Source organism: Tursiops truncatus, chromosome 6, assembly GCF_011762595.2.
Source record: "Tursiops truncatus isolate mTurTru1 chromosome 6, mTurTru1.mat.Y, whole genome shotgun sequence".
NCBI lineage: Eukaryota > Metazoa > Chordata > Mammalia > Artiodactyla > Delphinidae > Tursiops > Tursiops truncatus.
The window spans coordinates 53,201,677-53,221,185 of NC_047039.1; the positions used below are offsets into that span (position 1 = coordinate 53,201,677).

At 38.5% G+C, this 19,509-nt stretch overlaps 1 protein-coding gene across 7 annotated transcripts in view; it reads left to right on the top strand.

The window, feature by feature from the left end:
- MPDZ (multiple PDZ domain crumbs cell polarity complex component) overlaps positions 1–19,509 on the top strand; it is a 168,108-nt gene that overhangs the window by 128,815 nt on the left and 19,784 nt on the right. For 5 of the 7 annotated variants that reach the window (XM_073806124.1, XM_073806122.1, XM_033858100.2 and 2 more), the window contains 10 exons: positions 709–819; positions 5,331–5,429; positions 8,525–8,687; positions 10,461–10,657; positions 11,795–11,886; positions 12,091–12,181; positions 14,322–14,402; positions 17,552–17,644; positions 17,734–17,808; positions 18,946–19,120. In XM_073806124.1, the coding sequence (XP_073662225.1) occupies positions 709–819; positions 5,331–5,429; positions 8,525–8,687; positions 10,461–10,657; positions 11,795–11,886; positions 12,091–12,181; positions 14,322–14,402; positions 17,552–17,644; positions 17,734–17,808; positions 18,946–19,120 (1,177 nt within the window). The remainder of the gene's footprint in view (positions 1–708; positions 820–5,330; positions 5,430–8,524; positions 8,688–10,460; positions 10,658–11,794; positions 11,887–12,090; positions 12,182–14,321; positions 14,403–17,551; positions 17,645–17,733; positions 17,809–18,945; positions 19,121–19,509) is intronic. The other 2 variants (XM_019934835.3, XM_033858095.2) reach the window with 2 other exon arrangements.

The window sequence follows — 19,509 nt, forward strand, 5'->3', positions numbered from 1 at the left end:
TTAGCATTTGGCCTTTCAAACTATTTTCCTTCCTATTCATATAGTGCATAAGCTGAGCTGATCATCACCAAGGCAAACCATGGTCAATAAAAAGTTACAAAATAACTTTCACTTTCAAGCTATTTATATAAGAATTACTAACAGATAAGCACAATTTCTTGGCTTCCAGCTCCTACCACGTCTACTGCAAAGATTCTTTTGCCAAACTAACCTTACCATAACCTGAGTTTTCTGAACATCAGAATTTTGTTTTTAACTTCAAGCTTCCTGTACAGAGAGAAATACACAAAGCCTCACACACCCACTTCCCAAACGGCTCTGTAATGAATTGGAAGAAAATGTGTAAAGTGACTTTCACGATGAAAGCAGTGCTGCTAGGCAGTTCCCATATATTATTTCTTTAATGATGCTGATTTATTAATTTAAGGGAACAACTGGGCAATGTAAGGGAAGCAGAAGCAGAGCTTCATTCTAATTGATTATTATTTCAGTTGATTATTGGAGACAGAAATCTGTGTCCAAAACAAGGGAACACAAGTCTGCTGGACAAATGAAAAGTCCTGGAGCCTCATGAGTACTCTCAATTATTTTTGAATCTGAAACAGATTTTTTAGGAGACTCACCCAGGATCCTCAAAACTCCAGATCGACAAATTGTTCTGTTGTTCTGTAGCTTCTTGAAATGTTAAGCTGAGGCCTTCCATTGCAGGTGGATGGCATGGACCTCAGAGATGCAAGCCATGAACAAGCTGTGGAAGCCATTCGGAAAGCAGGCAACCCTGTAGTCTTTATGGTACAGAGCATTATAAACAGACCAAGGGTAAGCAAACACAAAGGGCAAGGTAGGCATATCCAAACAGTATTCAACTTGGAATCTAATGTATCCAGGGCCAAGTTGTTTCTAGGACCCGAGATCGAGTCTTGAAATCTCAGGAGACTTTTTAGAAGTTTATTTTGCTTTTTTTTTTTTTCCCATTGAGTTGTCCTGGAAATCCCTTCTACCATGTTTAACAGACACTTGAAGCCTGTTAAAAACACACAAGTAGGATTCATTGGTGGCTCATAGGCATCTAGATGGATAATTATTAGTGTTCACTCTAGTCATAAAATATTTAAGTTGTTAAGAGGGTTGTGGTGGAGTCATTCAGGTTGATAGTCTGTGACGTCTAGTCAAGTCCCTTAGAAGCCAGAGAGATTTCATTTTCTTCATAAATTTATTCTCTGGACAGAATTTCCAGTTTATGCAATCTCATGATTTCCTGTGCATGATCTTTAATGTATTTGTCTATCCCAGTGAACATTAACTTTCCACATGATGGATTTTGTTCAAGCTGTATGTTTATATCTAGTGATTTCATACCTGCTGTTTCCCAGCCATCATCACTGACTGTATAGCTCTCATTACCGTATAGCCCCTGGTGGACAGAGACCTACTAATGCATTTTACTGTCAGTCGTCACAGGTGAAGTGGCTTTAAAAAATGTTTTAGAAATTCTAAGCACATTCAGTGAATGTTGTTTATGAAGATACTAAGTGAAGCTTTGTGTATTCGATGTGTTGAAAATTACGAAGATGAAAATTATGCCAAGAGTTTAAAACTGTTTTTTTCTATTTCTTCTTTATGCCTCGGTGAAAAAAATAATATTTTCCTGTGCAGCAGTTCTTGAATATTTTGGGGCCACATACCCCTTAGAAAGTTCTTCACATTTATTGCAAAGTTTGCATAGCATTTCAGGAGTTTCCTAGATGTCCTGAGGCTCATAGAGAATTTCCACTTCTGGATTTAAGAACCCCTGTCATACTGATTCTCTTTGAAATACCTCCTTATTAGTTTTTAGGGTTTGTTGTATTTAGAAAGATAATGTTAACACATGTGAGGGAAGTGAAAAGAATCATAGAAAAAAGAATCATAGAAAACTTAAAATACATAATTTTATGTATAATACATTTAATTTTAATTCTTAAAATTAAAAATTTAAGATAGCAATGCTCAAGTGAACAGGTTTTTAGATGAGATCAGTAAAAGGAACTTGTCAATATTCTGTGCCCTGAGAAACAAAGTGACCAGATTTATCCTATTGGTTTTTCCCTTTGTTGTCAAGACAAGTGTAGCTCTGGTCTGAGTTCACTGTAAGAAATGAAATAGTAGTTCTTAATGTAAGCAGTTATCTTCACATCTGCAGTTTTTAATCATTCGGTTGTTGATTGTTAGGTGATAATTATCCATTCAGATGAGAAAATCTGCCAAATGGTGGGGCTGTATCATCTTGCATTCTTTTCAGATGCTATTCAGTTTGTTTAAATAACTACAGATCTTTCTACGTTTGTTTCCATTTGTTGTGTTAAACAGACACAGTATGATAATGTTGGTAAATGGCTGTTTAAGTTAAGTTAAAGCTATTTTTTGTGTGTGGGTGGGTTTTATTCCTTTTTTTGTTTTATTTTTAATTTCCAACTTTTATATCATTTAGTACAATACTATAAACTGCTGAATAGGATTCTCAGATTACTTTTGAAAAAACTACAAACATTTCTTTCAATGCTAGTCACATTTTCTAATGCACTAGGAAGATATTTTTCTCATGCACCTGGAAAATATTCCTATTTTATTATCTGAGGTATAATGAAGCCTGATTTATAGCAATTATTCCAGAATAAATCTTGCTTAGAATGACATGTGTAGTCAAATGATACGTGACAGGGTTTAGGACATGGTACCCTGAAATACGACACCTTGGCATATTGAATATTTAAACTGAAGTTATTTGAGAAAAGGCAGGTGCTGGAAAGACTCTGACCTCCCCCTTCTCTGCTGAAGCAGGTCCTAAGGCTCTCCTGAGAGGTCTTAAGGAAAGGAGCATCCTTATCTCCAGACGAGGAGGAATCCTGGGAGGAATCAGAATGAACAGGCCTTGCTAAGTTTCCCCCAGTTAACTACACTTAGCTCGTGCTGTTTTGTCCTATCATATTTTCTGTAACTTTCTACTCTTCGTAAGACCTCCTATAAAAACACTCAGACTTAACCATTTCTTCTGGTCTTCATTTCCTTATGAAGGCCCCATGTCATGCAAAACTTACGTTAAGTCAATACACATGGTTTTCTCTCGTTAATTTGTTTTTCGTTACAGAGGTCCAGGCAAGAATCTTCGACAGGTAGAGGAAAGATATTTTTCCTCCTCTACATACATATTTTGCTTTGGGAAATTAGAATTAATTTTGCATTTAAGATGAGATCTACTTTGTTTTTAATGATTTACTTCCCTATGAAAATAATGATGTCTCCAGGAGTCTAAAGGGAAAAAATTACACATACATAAGAGTCTCTTGATGGGAAACGTTTTATTTTTGGATATAATAAAGCTTCAAGAAAAACTTGTACATAGACTGTGAAAAGCCAGTCAGTCTCTTTGGCTCTTAAACTGTTCGAGAATTAGAACTTCCCAGAACTAGCCCTGATAATTCCACCAGTATGACACTTCAAACTCAGTCTGACCGCATTGTCGCATTAAAGGGTGGGTCCCACTAATACGGGCCAGAGGATGATTTTGCCTTCCCTGTGCTTCTTCTTAGTTAATAACGTTTCTGTTTTCATCAGCCCTTGGAACTATAAACACAGGTTTCATCACTGAGTTTTTAATAAGAGATATAGTCTGTTTCTATAAATCCTTCCCTCATAATAGAGTGATCTACTATTTCATTTGCTGTGCTCATCCTGTACTTTTATACTCTCCTATCAGGGCCAAATTCTAATCCTTAAGGGCTGCAAGTTGAAATAACAAAAAGCAAAGCCAAACAAAAAAACCAGAGCTCTTTTTAAATATTCCATTTCTTCCCATTATTATTTTGATTTATATTGTTCTACAGAATTATAAAGGAAAATGTAAAACCTGACAATTCCATGTGTGAGGATTAGAAATAATCTACTTTCCATAGCATTGAGTTACTTTGCCTAGGATTGTGTTTTTAATCTCTGCCTAGTCATTTCTTCCACCTTAATAAATGGTCATGTTTTTTGGCATTTGTGATCTTTTTTGTAAAGCAGGAGTTTGACATTTTAAATTGAAAAGCAGAGAGAAAGTTGAGATGAGCAGAAATGTCAGTGTGCCCATTACTTTTACCCATCTTCCTTCTGTAGGAAAAACATTGCAAGAAGAGCAGATTGAAAGGGTGATGTGGCATAAGCTTTAGTGCAGGCGTATTGAGTGAGGATAGTCTTTGTAGAGTGTTCTCTCATACAGGGTGGTGTCACATGACAACCTCTCCCTACTCTTGATGCTTGCCAGTAGGGCTTTTTTATAGAGAGAAGTAACACAAACATTTAGTTAGAGCCAAAATGAATTTTAAACGTCTGCAATTTCCCCTGAAAGATATAGTCAATAAAAGAAAAAGATAGCAGTGTGAAAAAAGAGAAGAATTTATTGTGCTAAGGAAATTACTTTTCTTTTTTTTTCCTTTTTTTTACTCTGAAAATGCTGCATTCTCTCTGGCAGTCATCCTGCCTGTAATACGTATATTCAGCTGCAGTAGTCCAAGCTCAGAGCATATCACAGGCGAGCCACAAAACCTGTGTGAACACTGTAAGGCAGGACTTCAAAAATTACCCAAAGCCTCATAAATTCCCCAGTAATATGGGAACGTTTATAGGAAATTTATATATATATATATGTTCCTAGCTCCACAAAAAGTGGGCAGAAATAGAGAACACCACTGTACAGCAGGTCATTTCTTTAAAAATTGTTGATTTCATTTTTTAAATTAAAGAATACTGTTGATTGAAGCAAACTTAATATCTAGTCAAGGTATGAAAAGTTTCCTTACTGGGAAACAAGATAACAGAATACTGAAGTTTACCAATGGACTAGCGGACAGATGTTTAATTTGCACTCTGCAACAGATAGACTCTTTTTTCTTTGTTTTACCAAAAAAGCATAATTTGCTTTTAAGTGTAAATGAAAACCTTTTATGGTTTCAATTTTGAAGCATGTTTACTGATATGCATGGAACATGTGTTAATATAAGTGGGTGAAATATATGTGCTTCTCTGTCGGTGATAGTGAAGACACTCAGTGAAAACAAAAGAAATTTGGGATCAGTTTGACAGACTTGATTCCTGTGTGTTTTGTGACCAGATTTAGATTTGAGTGTGGATTCAGGTTGCTAGAGGTAAACCCTGAGTTCTACGCTGTTTGATAAGATGTTATTAATTAATTATGAGATCTGACAGGATCTAGTGTTGCACAGTTATTTAAATCAGCAATTGCTTTGTCCTTATAAATGAGTTGTTTTAAGTACATTTCTTTTGCGCTCAGCGCCTCTTATGTTTCCTTTTAGAAATCCCCTTTGCCTTCCTTGCCGCACAACCTTTACCCTAAGTACAAGTTCAGCAGCACTAACCCATTTGCTGATTCTCTACAGTTCAACGCTGACAAGGTTGGATAATGACCGTTGTCTTGCCATTGCCTTTTGCCAATGTTTTGTTCTTTGTTGCTACTGTGCCTTTGTCCCAGTTCAGTGTTTACTAAATTTGGGCAAGGATTAAAAAAACAAAAAACAAAAAACTGTGTGTTTGGAGTGGGCATGCAAATCCTTTCTTAAGCACATTTTCTTGCCAGAACCTATTCATTTTTATAGCTGAAATTACATGGCCCTTCTGAAGAGTAAGGGAGAATCGTGAGTCCAATGCCTTTCCTATATTTTGGTGTGAGTTGAATTTTCAGATACATAAATTTTTGTTAGTTGCTAAATGTATGAGCTACTTTCACACATAATTTCTTTAAAAACCTTGTATTGGTTTAAATCCTTCTCAGACTTATACAAGGTAGTCCTAAAAGCTCTTCTGTTAGTTAATCACTCCATACATAATTGTGTATATGCAGGATTTTGTTGAATATTCATAAAGTATGTCCGTGTAAATGCCTTACGAGGAAACATGGAACTGTTTCAACATTTGTAAATCTATACTTGGATATTCTCATATTCTGATGAAATTATAAATCCAAAATTGAAACAAAAACTTACAAGAACTTGTATACTATAATTTGATCGTGAAAGGAAGAAAGCTGTTAATTTTTTTCAGGAAGCATTTTATGAATATTCATTGGATTTTTCATGTTATTGTAATATGGATAACCAAAGATGCTATATCTGAAGGAATATGTTTTCTGTTACTGTAGGCATTACAGAATTCAAGTAGAGTTCTCTTCCGTTGTTCCCCAACTAACCCTTTTGCTCCCACACCATTTAAGGTTTGTCTTAATGTGAAATTTTCACAAGTAAGTGGGTGTGTTACAGTGTGCTGTGTGTGTACGTCATACTTGTGTGCATACATGGCATGGAATGATTTCAAGTACACTTTGCATTTTTGCCAATGAAGGCTAAATGGTCTTTGTTAAAGAGTTGTATTTTCACTGGTAAATTTTAAGAAGTGTCAACAGCAAGCTAAATTACATGATCTCAGTAAGAATGAGAGTATCAGGGGTAATAAAATAGAACACCTAGTTGCCCCTTTAGTAAATGTAGGCTTGTATTGACTTTATGATTAATCAGTTATGTTAGGGCACCATTTGAGTTCATTCACAGTACGAAAATGTTCTGCCTAAGTAAGATTCTGAATAGTTTTTAGACAAGCAGGTTTTGTTTGTTTGTTTGTTTTTAAGGAAAATAACAGCTCAGAAAAGTTATGCAGAGAGTAAGATCTATAAAATATGCATCCATAAATTTATTAAAATTATGGCAAGTTTATATTAGATTTTGTTCCACTTTTTAAAAATGAAATGGGCTTAATTCATGTTTTCTCACATTTTCCATTGTTAGAGAGGTAAATTTTTTAAAAACTTTTAACCAGAAAAATTCTAAATTACATGTTCCTTCCTACCCTAGTGTATTTAATGAACCTCCATTGGATCAAATGAAGTTTTTTATTTGTCTGTTTATATTTATTTGTACATTGCTCATTTGAGAGTTTTATGGCACAACACTTGGGAGGATAACAAGGATTCTGTTTCCATTAGTAGTTTTTGTCTGTTTGGCCAATGGTATGTAAACCAAACATTTTAATGCAGCAGATTCTGTGACTTGAAAAATCTGTTGCCCCTAAGTGTCTAAAAATCAGCTCACCTGTGCTTTGCCGGAAAAATAGTAATTCATGTTTGCCAGGATCATTTTTGGGGTAGCTTAGCATCCAAAGTGTTTTCTGAATCATCAAAGAAAGATCACATTCAGTGCCCTGTAGTTTCATTTTTAGGTATATTTTGATCCTTGACATTAATTATTCTTAAGTATTTGTACATGCCTGTCATTTAGTGTGTTCTCTAAGAAATATTTCTTAGTCACAATCTTTTTCCAGATATACACATATAAAACAAAATAAGGTATATCAGAGGGATTTTTATATAGGAAAAAAAAAGGTAAAACAAAGAAGGAAGGAAAAATGTATGTTCAAGGCATCAGGGACAGCCTGACCGCAATGTTGGAACTTTAGCTGGGTATCTCTGACCCTTGAGTTAGGTACTCTCTGTCTTAACTGTAGAAATTGGAGGAGACAACATGATATAATGGAAAGTGCATTGGATTAGGTTAAGAATTAAGCAAAAAGAAGTCTAGTATCACTGGGTGATTCTGAACAAAATCTTTCACATCTCACAGCCTTGGGTTATTAATCTGCAAAATGAATAAATGAATAAAATGACTTAAGGACCTTTCTAACTCTAATATTCTGCTTGATAATCTATAATATAAAAATTTGATCAACTGTGTTTCAATTAAAGAAAAAAAGAACCTGATGATACCAAGTCCTTTTTTTTTTTTTTTTTGAAATAAGACTTGTAGCCCTAAGTGACAGCAAATATACCAGCCAAACTTGGGGTTTGTATGAAGTATTCAACCCTGTTTTCCCATTTTCCTTTAGGGCTACGTTGGTAAGGGGCCGGTGGTTTTGTCCCTTAAAACCAGACCCCTGAGATCTGAATTTGTGTGCTCTTTACTAACAGTCTCCCTGGTAGATGAACCCTGCATGTGCAATGCTCATTTTCATGAATTTGTTACAAGTCAGTTTGAGAGAGGATTCAGGAAGAAATAAAAAATTCCTTAAATATCTTCTCACTAACAAGCTTTGAACTGCTTTGCTTGATTATATGATTAACTTCATTAATTTTTTTCTAGTTTCTTGGAAGCCTTTCCTAGACCCCCAAAATCTTGCCCAGATAACTTTCGAATGAGCATATTTTTTCCAAAAAAGCAAGTTTGTACAACTTTTCATCTTATTTAAGCCTTTAATTCTTCACCTTAAAATACCATATAACCATTTAATGGATTGTGCTCTGAACATACTATTTTGTTTAGTGTATTTAAAGTTTACCTGAATCCTTTCTACCATTTTTTATATATGTATATTTTCCCATTATTTAATATGTGAGATATTTTAAAGCTACTCTTTTTTTTTTTTTTTGACATTGCAGACTTATTTCTTTCCGTTGAGTCTTCCTTCCTTAGACTGCATACCCACTGCATTCTTCTTGTTCCCACAGGCTCCCAGTCAGTCAGAATCCGAGCCAGAAAAGGCTCCGCTGTGCAGTGTACCTCCGCCCCCTCCTCCAGCATTTGCAGAAGTGAGCGAGGATCATGCACAGTCATCGGCACGTGAAATCTCAGCAGATGTGGACAAAGAGGATGAGTTTGGTTACAGCTGGAGTAAGTTGTCTTTTTGAAATGCATTGACTTATAAGAGGTATTAAAGTAGCTCTGGGTTTCTCAAGGCTTATGTCCTGGATGAGTAAGTACGTTTCACCTTCGGTTATACATGCTGCAGTTTTGTGTGGAAAAAACTGCTGTTCGTCATACTTGAATACACACATTCCTGAGACATGAAATCATGTTCTTTTTTTAAATCTGCATCCCTGTTCAAGCCCACTTTGCCATTTGTATGAGAGTTAAAAAGGACAGGGCGCTCTTTCAGAAGCTGAACTGGATGAGCCATCTCTTGGTCTCGAACAAGTCGTCACCCCCCTCTAGGCCTCAGATTCCTCACTGTAAAAATCTATTTGTTGTTGCTGATGGAACAGCCTTGATTTTAGGTATTTTCTGTACTAAGATGGTAACATAGTATAATTGTTGAGATACAACCTTGGGACATTTGGGAAGTTGTTTAACTGCCTCTAAGTTTCAGCCTGGTGATATCCCCCTTTTTAAAATTCAGTTCCTACATTCCCTGTTGCTAACAGTGAATTAGATAATGTTTGAGGAGCCGTAATGATGCACAGGAAGCATTCGAAGGCAGCTGTTATTAGGATCATGGGTGTATCTCCGTTTCCTAAGGAAATAAGCCATTTTACAGGGAAATATTAAGCTCAAAGTTCTGTGTCAGTGCTTTAAAAAGTTTCATTTAAAACTGTAATTATTTCTTTCAAGAATACTACAGTATATGCTCTTAGGAAGTACAGAGCACAAAATTTGTGCTGCTAAGATTCAAGAAGGAATCAGGACACGGCAATTTATGAAATTGACGCAGTTAAGAATCAACATAGAATGCATGACATTAGCCAAATAGTAATGTTTTCTAAGAAATGATTTGTAAAGTTTGCACTTTTCTCAGTGTATTTCTAATGAAATTAGAATGTTTTGCTAATCCATCAGGGTGGCCAGAATGTACTCTGAGGAAAACATCAAATGGAATGTTCATGTGTTGCCATGTCACAGCCACCCCAAAACTTAATGGCTTAAGAAAACAAGTTATTATTAACCTGTCAAGGTGCTGTGGTTGACTGGGCTCAGCTGGGCTGGACCTCCAGGATGGCTCCCTCACGTACCTGGTGATTAGCGTTGGCCACTGGCTGGTTGTGCATCTGGGCCTGGGGCACCTACCTGTGGCCTTGCCCTCTCAGATTAAAGAATAAACTCTACCTCTTGAACACGTGGGATGTGAGGTATGAAAGGTCTCATTCAGTGACAGCAGGTACATCAGTGTGTGTGGCCTGGTGGCTCTGTGCAATAAGAAGACCCATCCCCTTTATTCTGGATCTTTGTACCGAGCACCACCCAACATGATGTGACATGTCATGTAGATTTCCCTGTGGAAGAAAAGCTTCCACTGACCAGTAGAGACAAGTCCTCTGGATGTTCTGTTCTCTGCAAATGATAAAGTAACTTTCTGTTTTAATCACAGTCTTTTGAGAGTTTGTTAATGTGGATCACTTCTTTGGGCCTGACCACCCCAGGTGAACTGATTAATCAGATACTGTGCTCTGCACGCTGGATGCAGAGAAATTCCTCAAAGATTGGGTGCTCCAGGAAACCAGTCTTGACGCCCAGGCCGCCAGTCTATTTAGCGTTTTCTTAACTGCTAAGGATTTCATTTTGGTACAAATATGCCCTTATGATGCCATCCTAAATAACCTTCCATAGTAAAGCGTTTGGCTGTGAATTAGCTCTTACTATCTGTGGGTTTTTTGTTCTTGTTGTGTGTAGAAAATATCAGACAGCGTTATGGAACCCTAACAGGCGAGCTACATATGATTGAACTGGAGAAGGGTCGTAGTGGTTTGGGTCTGAGTCTTGCTGGGAACAAAGACCGGTCCAGGATGAGTGTTTTTATAGTGGGGATTGATCCAAATGGAGCAGCTGGGAAAGATGGTCGGTTGCAGATTGCAGACGAGCTTCTAGAGGTAAGTTCTTGTGGAAAGCACTGAATTTACTCTCGCTGAATTGGTGCAGTGGAACCATCAGTTTCCGGAAAATCCACCCGGGTCTCATATGATGACTGAGGAAACTACCGCTTCTCTAATAAAATAGATACATTGCAGCAAATTTGGCTCTAGACCAAATCTCTACTAACTGCAGCCCACGTTCCCATTAACTTCCATTAAAAGGTTGTGACTATATAGCACGAGAAACAATTTTTGCCCCAAGACAGTAATAAAGATCACACTTCAAATACATTTGTTTTGTGTGCTGCATTTTTAGTAGGAGCTTTTGAAAAAACCAAATGGCCAATCATGCCCTGGTAATGAGACTGATCCACTGAACCTTCTAGGAGTTGAATCCCTAATGGTAGACGTCATGGGGGTGGGGCGTGGCGGGGTCAGATTTGAGGCTAAATAACAAACACAGTAATTCAGCCCGCCGAGCAAAATAAACTTGTGGACCATACTTTACAGTATTAGAATTGTGTTTGCTTGATTTGTCCGTCCTCGCCTCCTGTAGGCTGGGCTCCATGTGTCTTTACGCTGCTTGAACCATGCCTCGTGTGTTTCCCTGTTGGCTAGGGAGGCTCAGTCAGCAGTGGCTAAATGACAGGATGATTGGCAGTTTCCATTAGGTACTGTGCTGCTTAAGCACATTCTGCTGCCTAAACCCTGAATCCCCTGGCACTGCTTCTCCCAGTGGCCTATTCCCAGGCCTTGAGTTTTGAGATTAATTAGGAGCCATGACAGTCAGGGCCTTCCCAGGATGATCTGTGCGGGTCACAGGTGCTTCCACAGAGCCCCTGCTTGGTACAAAGCACTCTAGAAGCTTGTCGCCTGCCTGAATACTGTCCTATAGTCAGTCCAAGTGGTGTCTCTTTAGTCCATGGAGATCAGACTACATGCATGTTATTTTAATGTTGGCTTTAAACACGAGCTTTTCTTTTCTCACCATCAAAGTCAGGTTCATGTTCTAGGAAGAAAAATATATATAATATTTTAAAGGGAGAAACAAATGTGCTTTTCATTAGATAACAAATGTGCTTTTCATTAGATAGGATGATCAAAATGTGTGAAGTTAAAATTCTAGGTTCAGTTAATGATATTTATTTCTCATAGATCAATGGGCAAATTTTATATGGAAGAAGTCATCAGAATGCTTCATCAATCATCAAATGTGCCCCTTCTAAAGTAAAAATAATTTTTATCAGGTGAGCATTTTTTCTGGTTTATTAAATATTTTTCCTTCGCCTTTCAATTCTTAATTCTTTTGAATGAAAATAAAACATATATAAATGTGTGAGTGTTGTAGTTCCAGGTCCCAGAATTTTCTCTAATAATCTGAGTCTTCAAGCTAAAGAATGAAAATCATATGAATGCTCATGATATGATAGGTCAGTGCTTTTTTCCTTTAGAAGTAAAGATGCAGTGAGTCAGATGGCCGTATGTCCTGGGCATACAGTGGAACCTTTGCCTGCTACCTCAGAGAATCTTCAAAATAAGGAGGTATGTAGCTTATGCTTGTTTTTCTGGGAAGATTTGCTTGATACACCACTTATTAATTCAGCTAACAATTATAGAACTCTTGCAGGGATATAAAAGATAAGTAAGACATAGCCGTGGCACCCAAGATGTTTATACCCTAGTATAAGAAACACTCATGTAAATAAGCACACCGCTTACATGAAGGCTACTAGTAGAGTCTGCAAAGGGAATAATGAAGGTAGAAAAGGAGTTGACAGTTTTACCTCTGGAGGGAAAGCGAGAGTAAGACTTCATAGGGGAGGTTACACATGAAGTGTATATTGGAAGTAGATGACTTGGGGGCCATAAACATTGCAGGCAGAGCACGTGGATTGAGGACTGGCCTGGAGGCTCTGGCAAGTGAAGAGAATTGATAACTGCAGAGTGTTACTAACGGTGGGAGGCAGGGAATGGGTAGGGTCGGATCATGGGGATCATGGTGCAGACTTTGTCTTTGAGGCCATGTCTTTGCAAATTCAAAGAATGAAAATTATATTTTTAAAAACTTCTCTGGAAATGGTGCAGAGAAAAATCACAGGTTGCAGGGCAGAGAAGTTAAGTTAAAGGGAGTAGGAACATTATTGGAGTAGTTCAGGGGATAGATAATGAGGGCCTGAACAAATGCAGAAAAAAAAAGAGAGAGAGAAGAAGTGGTTATGTCAGATATTTAGGACCCAAATTGGCATTACTTCATCCCTAACTAAATATACTCAGTGAGGAAAAATGACTGGTTGATAATCTGTTTATCCGACAAATATTTGTGAGTATCTGCCTTGTAATAGGTTCTGTGTTTTGGGCTGAGAATAAACTGGTGAATGATGCAGACAAGAGGTATGAGGCTTCCAGATAGCTGACTTAGTGACTCGATAGATGGCTAACTTTCATTAAAATAAAAAAGAGAAGCAGATATTTGTAAAAAAAAAAAAAAAAAAAAAAAAAAGTAGAGAACATTCTCTCTGAGGCAACTTAGGAATGAAGTGCCTGTTGGAAAGCCCGGTAGGAGTGTCCATGCAGACGTCTGGTGTAGAGTTTAGAGATGAATCCCCATAGATGCCGACTTGGGAGCCATGGGAGCTGAGGCTCTGGCCTATGGCGAACATTTAGAGAAGAGGGCCCAGGTCAGAAATGTGTAATATCAACAGTAAGGAGGAAGGCTGACAAAGAGAGGTCAGAGATGAAGAAGAACCAGGCGGGCATGTTGCACAGCAGCTGAGGAGAGCCCCGTTGAGAAAGGGTATATTCCACAGCCTTGAATACTGCAGGGAGCTCAAGTGAGAAGGTGAATAGAGTTCTTTGGATTTCCCAATTAGGAAATTATTAGTGATTTTGAGAAAGCAAATGATGGATAAGAAATTAGGAAAGATGAGGCAATGGCTAGAGGGTGACAAAAAATTGAGTTTTTGGGGGGAGTTTTGTTTTGATTTGGACATGCATTGGATACATGCTTAGAATGATGAGTAAAAGGAGACAGGAGAGAGAGAAAAGCTTAAAATTAGATGAACCATGATAACTATCAGTGGGAAAAGGCATAGAAATGGAAACGCTCTTCCCTAAATTAATATCTATACATTGGGTTTTTCTGTACATAAGATGCAGAAATCATTGTCTCATGCTGGTGAACTACCTCACTGATCATAATGGTGAACTGAGTCAAGTGGTTTTTCAAGATTATAAGGGAGAAAAATTTATTTTCCTATGAGTTGTACCAAATATGTCCCTTAAGAAAATGGATTTTAGTAATTTTCAGGTAAAACATTTAATAGCTCCTAAATACACTTGATGACCAGCACAGTAAAGCATAGTGAATGGTGCCTCTGCTGGTGTTCTGTGTTTCAGTGCTTGCACCGTTTGGAGCTGGGTTCTTGTTAGATAGCACTGTGGAGTAAACCCAGGCAGTCTTGAGGAGCACCTTGTGTCTTTGTGCTCCAAAATAATTGCTGTCTAATCACACCTCATTCGTATTTTAAAGAGAATATAATGTTCATAAATGTCATGAAATAATAAAATAGTAATAAGGAATTACAGCATATGAAATAATTTTGTTTAAGTAGTCCCTGTATTTAAACAAACAAAACTACTTAACACTCAGTTGCCTATTTTGTCATTTCTTTCCCTCTGTCAGGCTGAACCGAGTGTTACTACTTCCGATGCAGCTGTGGACCTCGGTTCATTTCCAAACGTGCAACATCTGGAGCTTCCCAAGGTAAATCTGCTTTGAATTGGAGTGAAATGATGTGACCTCCTTGACACTGGTGTTTTAATTCACTGGTTCTCAAAAGTGGGCTGCATCAGCATCACCTGAGAGCTTGTTAGAACTACAGGTGTGTGGGTCCACCCTGACCTCCTGAATGAGTAGCTTTGGGGGGTGCCCTCGCATCTTGTGTTTTAATAATAAACCTTCTCTGTGATGCCAGTGTGCACTAAAGTTTGAGAACCACTGTGCTAATTGATACTTGGGCAGGGACCCAGCTTTTCCTGCCTTTATGATTATCCCAAGGTATGACATTTAGTGATCTCTCCTTTGATTTATTTACCAAGGACCTGCTATGGAGGAAATAAAAAGAATAAAGAAACGGAAGTTATTGTCTTTGTCCTTCGTGAAACCGAAAGCTCAGATAACTAGAAGTCTCACCGATAGGCATCCCTGAGGTATTTGCTTTTGCAAAGATCTGAGCCTTAGGTTCAGGTGACCACTTTAAAGAAGTGGTTTGTTGAACAGATGTTGAACAGCACCTGTAAATGTTTTCAAGTGCTGCAGGCTTATGCTGGAATGCAGGTGGGCAGTGGATGAGCAGAGTAGAAGCAGAAAGAGTAGTGACCTGCTCAGGGAAGAGGAGAGGAAGGGAGGAGGTAGTGTGGTGGGATAGAGGGATTGAACGTGAAATGCTGCAGCAGAAAGGGGTGCTTGCTCTGCAACTCCCCAGCTCCAGGGCGTCCCGAGGCAGTCTGTCTGAATTGAATCTTTGTTTCATCAGGTCCAGACTTCACACATTGTGTGGTCTTGCTTTGCCTCCATTTTCTTACCTATAAATTGGAGATGATAGTATTACCTCTGATAATACTGTAATTATAAAGATTAAGTGAGTTGTTTATAAAGTGGTGGGCATAAAGCCTGGCATGTGATCAGATTTTGTTAAGCATTTAGTGGAAAAAAATACTGTGACTCTTCTTGGTTTGATTTCTTTTTAAAAAATAACTACAAAAATGGATTACTCTGGTCTTATCATATACGTTTAAGAAAAGTCATCGTGGGCAGTTTGTGTTGTGGATAGAGGGAAAAGAAGTTATTAAAGCTTTTTCTATCAAGAAGTCCATACACTTCCATTCAAGAATCCCTCATTCTATTGCCATTTAAGAGAGAGTTGTTTGAGGCAGCAGTGGGAGAGGGGACTGGATATTCTAGTGGAAGTCTCTGAGTTTGTATAAAGGAGTACGACGAGAACGGATGTTAGGTAAACAACCGGCAAATGCCGTCTGTACTTAGTAAAGTACTTTTCTGACTACAGTTAAGTGAATAGACAATAATAGAATCAAATCTCAGAATTGAGTACATACAGTCATGGTAGATATAGAGTATTACTTATTCAAACGAATATTTATTTGTGGTAGTAGGAAAGAGCATTGGTGTGGAGTGTCCCAAATAGAGGGTAGCTCAGTTTTTTACATTTGGCATCAGCATTGAGACTTGTCAGTCTCATAGCACGTTGACCTTCCTCTTCAGTGTGCCTGATTCTTTGACCACTAGATCAGAGTTCGGGGTTTCAAAATGCTGGCAAGTTTAGGCACTTTATCTGAAGTCAACTTGATTATATCCTGTAGAGTTATAAGTAGAAGGAATGTGTGTGTGATAGCAACACTTTTGCATAGTGTATCAGGCTTTTAAGCCTTTTCTCACTACACATGATCCTCACAGCAAACTTGTAGTTGGCAAGAATTATTTTCCCTTTTTTTGGAGATAAGAAAATTGAGGTTAAGAGATAGGTTAGGTAACGTATCCAAATTTCTAGAGCTAGCCAGAAAGGAAATTACAGCTGAGCTCTGCTTTCCCTGAAAGCGTGTGATTTTCTCTGTATACACGTGAAAAGAGCAGTGGCAGAGAGGATGCACAGTGACAGTCGGAAAGTCGTCAAGCATTAATCATCATTGCAAAGCCACAGTGTTGATAATCTTTAAAATGATGGTGAAGGCTAATCTCACTGTCGTGATCTTAAATGTCTGGTGGCCACCTTTGCTCTCATGTATACACTTCAGAGAAACCATGGCAAGATTCCCTTTTCTCTCTTTGCTTTCCATCTCCCTAGGTGCAAACTCTAATGAGAAAGGTTGCTAGATCTAACCAGAATGAAATGTGTAAAACCCTGTGGTAATTTTGTTCACGTAAACATTAAGAAAAGGTAAAACCCAATGTTATGGAACACTTGGTTTTCATGAAAAAGAAGTGTGGAAAATATAGACAAAAGTAGGTGTAGCTCTTCTAGCTTTGGCAGGTTTTCAGTGCAGGTCTTTGGGTTCAGAGTTAAGAGAATTTTCACTCTGCACCACATCAGAACACGAGTATTTGAAGTAACCAGTCTGGGTATTCAGCCCCAGAAAGGACAGCATGTGAGCAGTCATGGCAGTCTGTCTGCTAAAGGAGGGAGGACAGCAGAAAGGGATGAAGGGGCCAGTGTTAGTGGTTATCTCTAAGCTGTAGGCCAGAAAGAGGAAGAAGGAGGATATTTTGGTGTTGAATCACTTGGTTAGCCAGTTACACAGAGCTAAATTCTCAGACGTTGTACAGTCATTAAATTGTTGAATACGTTTTAGTTCTCTAGATATTTTGTTAGAGTTACTAGAGATATGTTACTGGATATATATGCTAAAGATACTAGAGATAGTGGACATGTGGGAGGAGTGAAAACATTTGACTGTTTATTTGATGGAGGAGAATTTAATCCCATTAAAATAATTGAAAGTTTGCTTAAGAAGAGATTTCTAATAGTGGATTTTTTTATTTTTTATTTTTTTTATTTTTTTGCGGTACGCGGGCCTCTCACTGCTGTGGCCTCTCCCACTGTGGAGCACAGGCTCCGGACGTGCAGGCTCAGCGGCCATGGCTCACGGGCCCAGCCGCTCTGCGGCATGTGGGATCCTCCTGGACCGGGGCACAAACCTGTGTCCCCTGCACCGGCAGGCGGACTCTCAACCACTGCGCCACCAGGGAAGCCCTGTAATAGTGGATTTTAGAACAGGTTTCTTTTCTAGCCCTTGGGTAAGAAGACAGTGTTCAGAAGTTTCAGTCACATACCTTTCCATTTGGATAAATTTAACCTGTTTCATGTTTTCTGAGTGTTTCTGTTTTTGCTTCTCTAGGATCAGGGGGGTTTGGGCATTGCCATCAGTGAAGAAGATACACTCAGCGGGGTCATCATAAAGAGTCTAACAGAGCACGGGGCAGCAGCCAGGGTGAGCCTTCCCTCTTCTCACTCTCAGAAAGTGGTGGGGAGGAAATTCTTTCTGTAAATTCACTCAAAATCTTCCATATTTCCATCTAGGATGGACGGCTCAAAGTTGGAGATCAGATTTTGGCTGTAGATGATGAAGTTGTTGTTGGCTATCCTGTTGAAAAGGTACTTTTCCAAAAGAAAGCAGATGATACCATAAACTCATCCTTGAACATGGCTAAACGTGTGTGGGGAGGGGGGGGTCAGTCATAGGGAATCAGAGCTGTGTAGCTATTTTAGACAGATATCTGCAAGGAAGAAAAGAAATTCTCTGGAACTTATTTAATTTCTACTTTCTGTTTTCCAATTAAGATGATGTTAAGGTATTTTTTGTTACCTGATAAATTCAGGATTCAGTCAGCATTTTTGATAAATATCATTTCAGTTTTTCCTTAGGAAAACTTGGAACTTCTAAACAAAGGTCAGCTTAGTGTTAAAACTAAAGGAATATTTTTTAATGGATGTTTGCTCCTATAAAATATCCACTATGTATATTGCTTTATAAACAGGTTTTAAAACTCAACCATTAAATGTATAACTTTTATTGGGGTTAAACAGTTATTTGTGCCTGAGTTTCTTCCTCCTCAAAAGTGATGTTAATACCGTACTTACCAGGAGTCTCATTTGAGGCCTTTCATAAGTGCTAGGAAAAAAACCCTATTTTTCTTGAGATTTGGAGTGTCAATGTTTCCATTTCTACATTGGCCAGCAGGATGCTTAAACCATTTTTAAATTCAGTTTTAATAATTGTATGGGTTTGATCCTTTAACTCACATGTGTATGTTCTAACTTGCCATTTGGCTTTATTCTTCTGTTGCACAGTGTTCCTTATCTTGCTTTTAACCTGAGTGTTTCCATATTATTAAAAATGTTTGTGTAAACTGCTTCACATTCTCTGTAGAATCAGAAGTGGGTAAAGCACCCCATATGTCTTCAAAGGTTGTAAGAATCCAGAGAACTGGGCAGTATTAATTAGAAATGTAAAAAGTTGAAAGCCCGTTACTTATATAATGAAGAATATGGTCAGAACTAGACTTACAGCAGAAATTAACTGTGGCCTTAATCAGTATCAGGGAATTGGAGAAACTAGAAAGGAACTGCAACCATTCTTGCTTGACCACTCAAGTCCTGACAGGGAAAGAATTTGCCTCTGACTCTTCTCTCAACCATAGATGGTTCTAGTTTCCAGCTATAATAGTGGAAGTATAAGTCTACTAATTTGCCTGTAAATTTTATTTCCCCTCTAAACCAACACCCTGCCAGTTTATTAGCCTTTTGAAGACAGCGAGGACAACAGTGAAACTGACCATTCGTGCTGAGAATCCAGATTCCCAGGCTGTTGCTTCAGCAGCTGGTACAGCCAATGGAGAAAAAAAGAGCAGCCCCCAGTCTCTGATGGTCCCGCCGTCTGGCTCCCCGGAAGCAGAGCCCATCCGAAGTAAGGGCTGGTCTCCTGCTAGTCCTGTGCGTATGACGCATTCAGACTCAGTATCGGGTCCCTATGTGGGAGCTCCCTGCCTGTATGTAGCCCACTGCTTGAGAGGCCGTAGTCAGGGAGCCTGTTGGTGAAAGGGTGGTACAAAGCGAAGGGCTCCTGAAGCAAGAGCACTGGACTGTGAGGCAGGGGATCTGCCTGCTGTACATTAACCATCCATAGCGCCTTGGGAAAGCCATGCAGCCACTCTGAGCCTCAGCTTGCTCATCTCTAAGACAAGGGAGTGGTACTCTTTGCTCTCCAAGGATCTTTTGCTAAGGATATCTGTGATTCCAGGTATCTTACTAATACATTAGATACACCATTTTGTACATTCCTTTTTTTATACTACT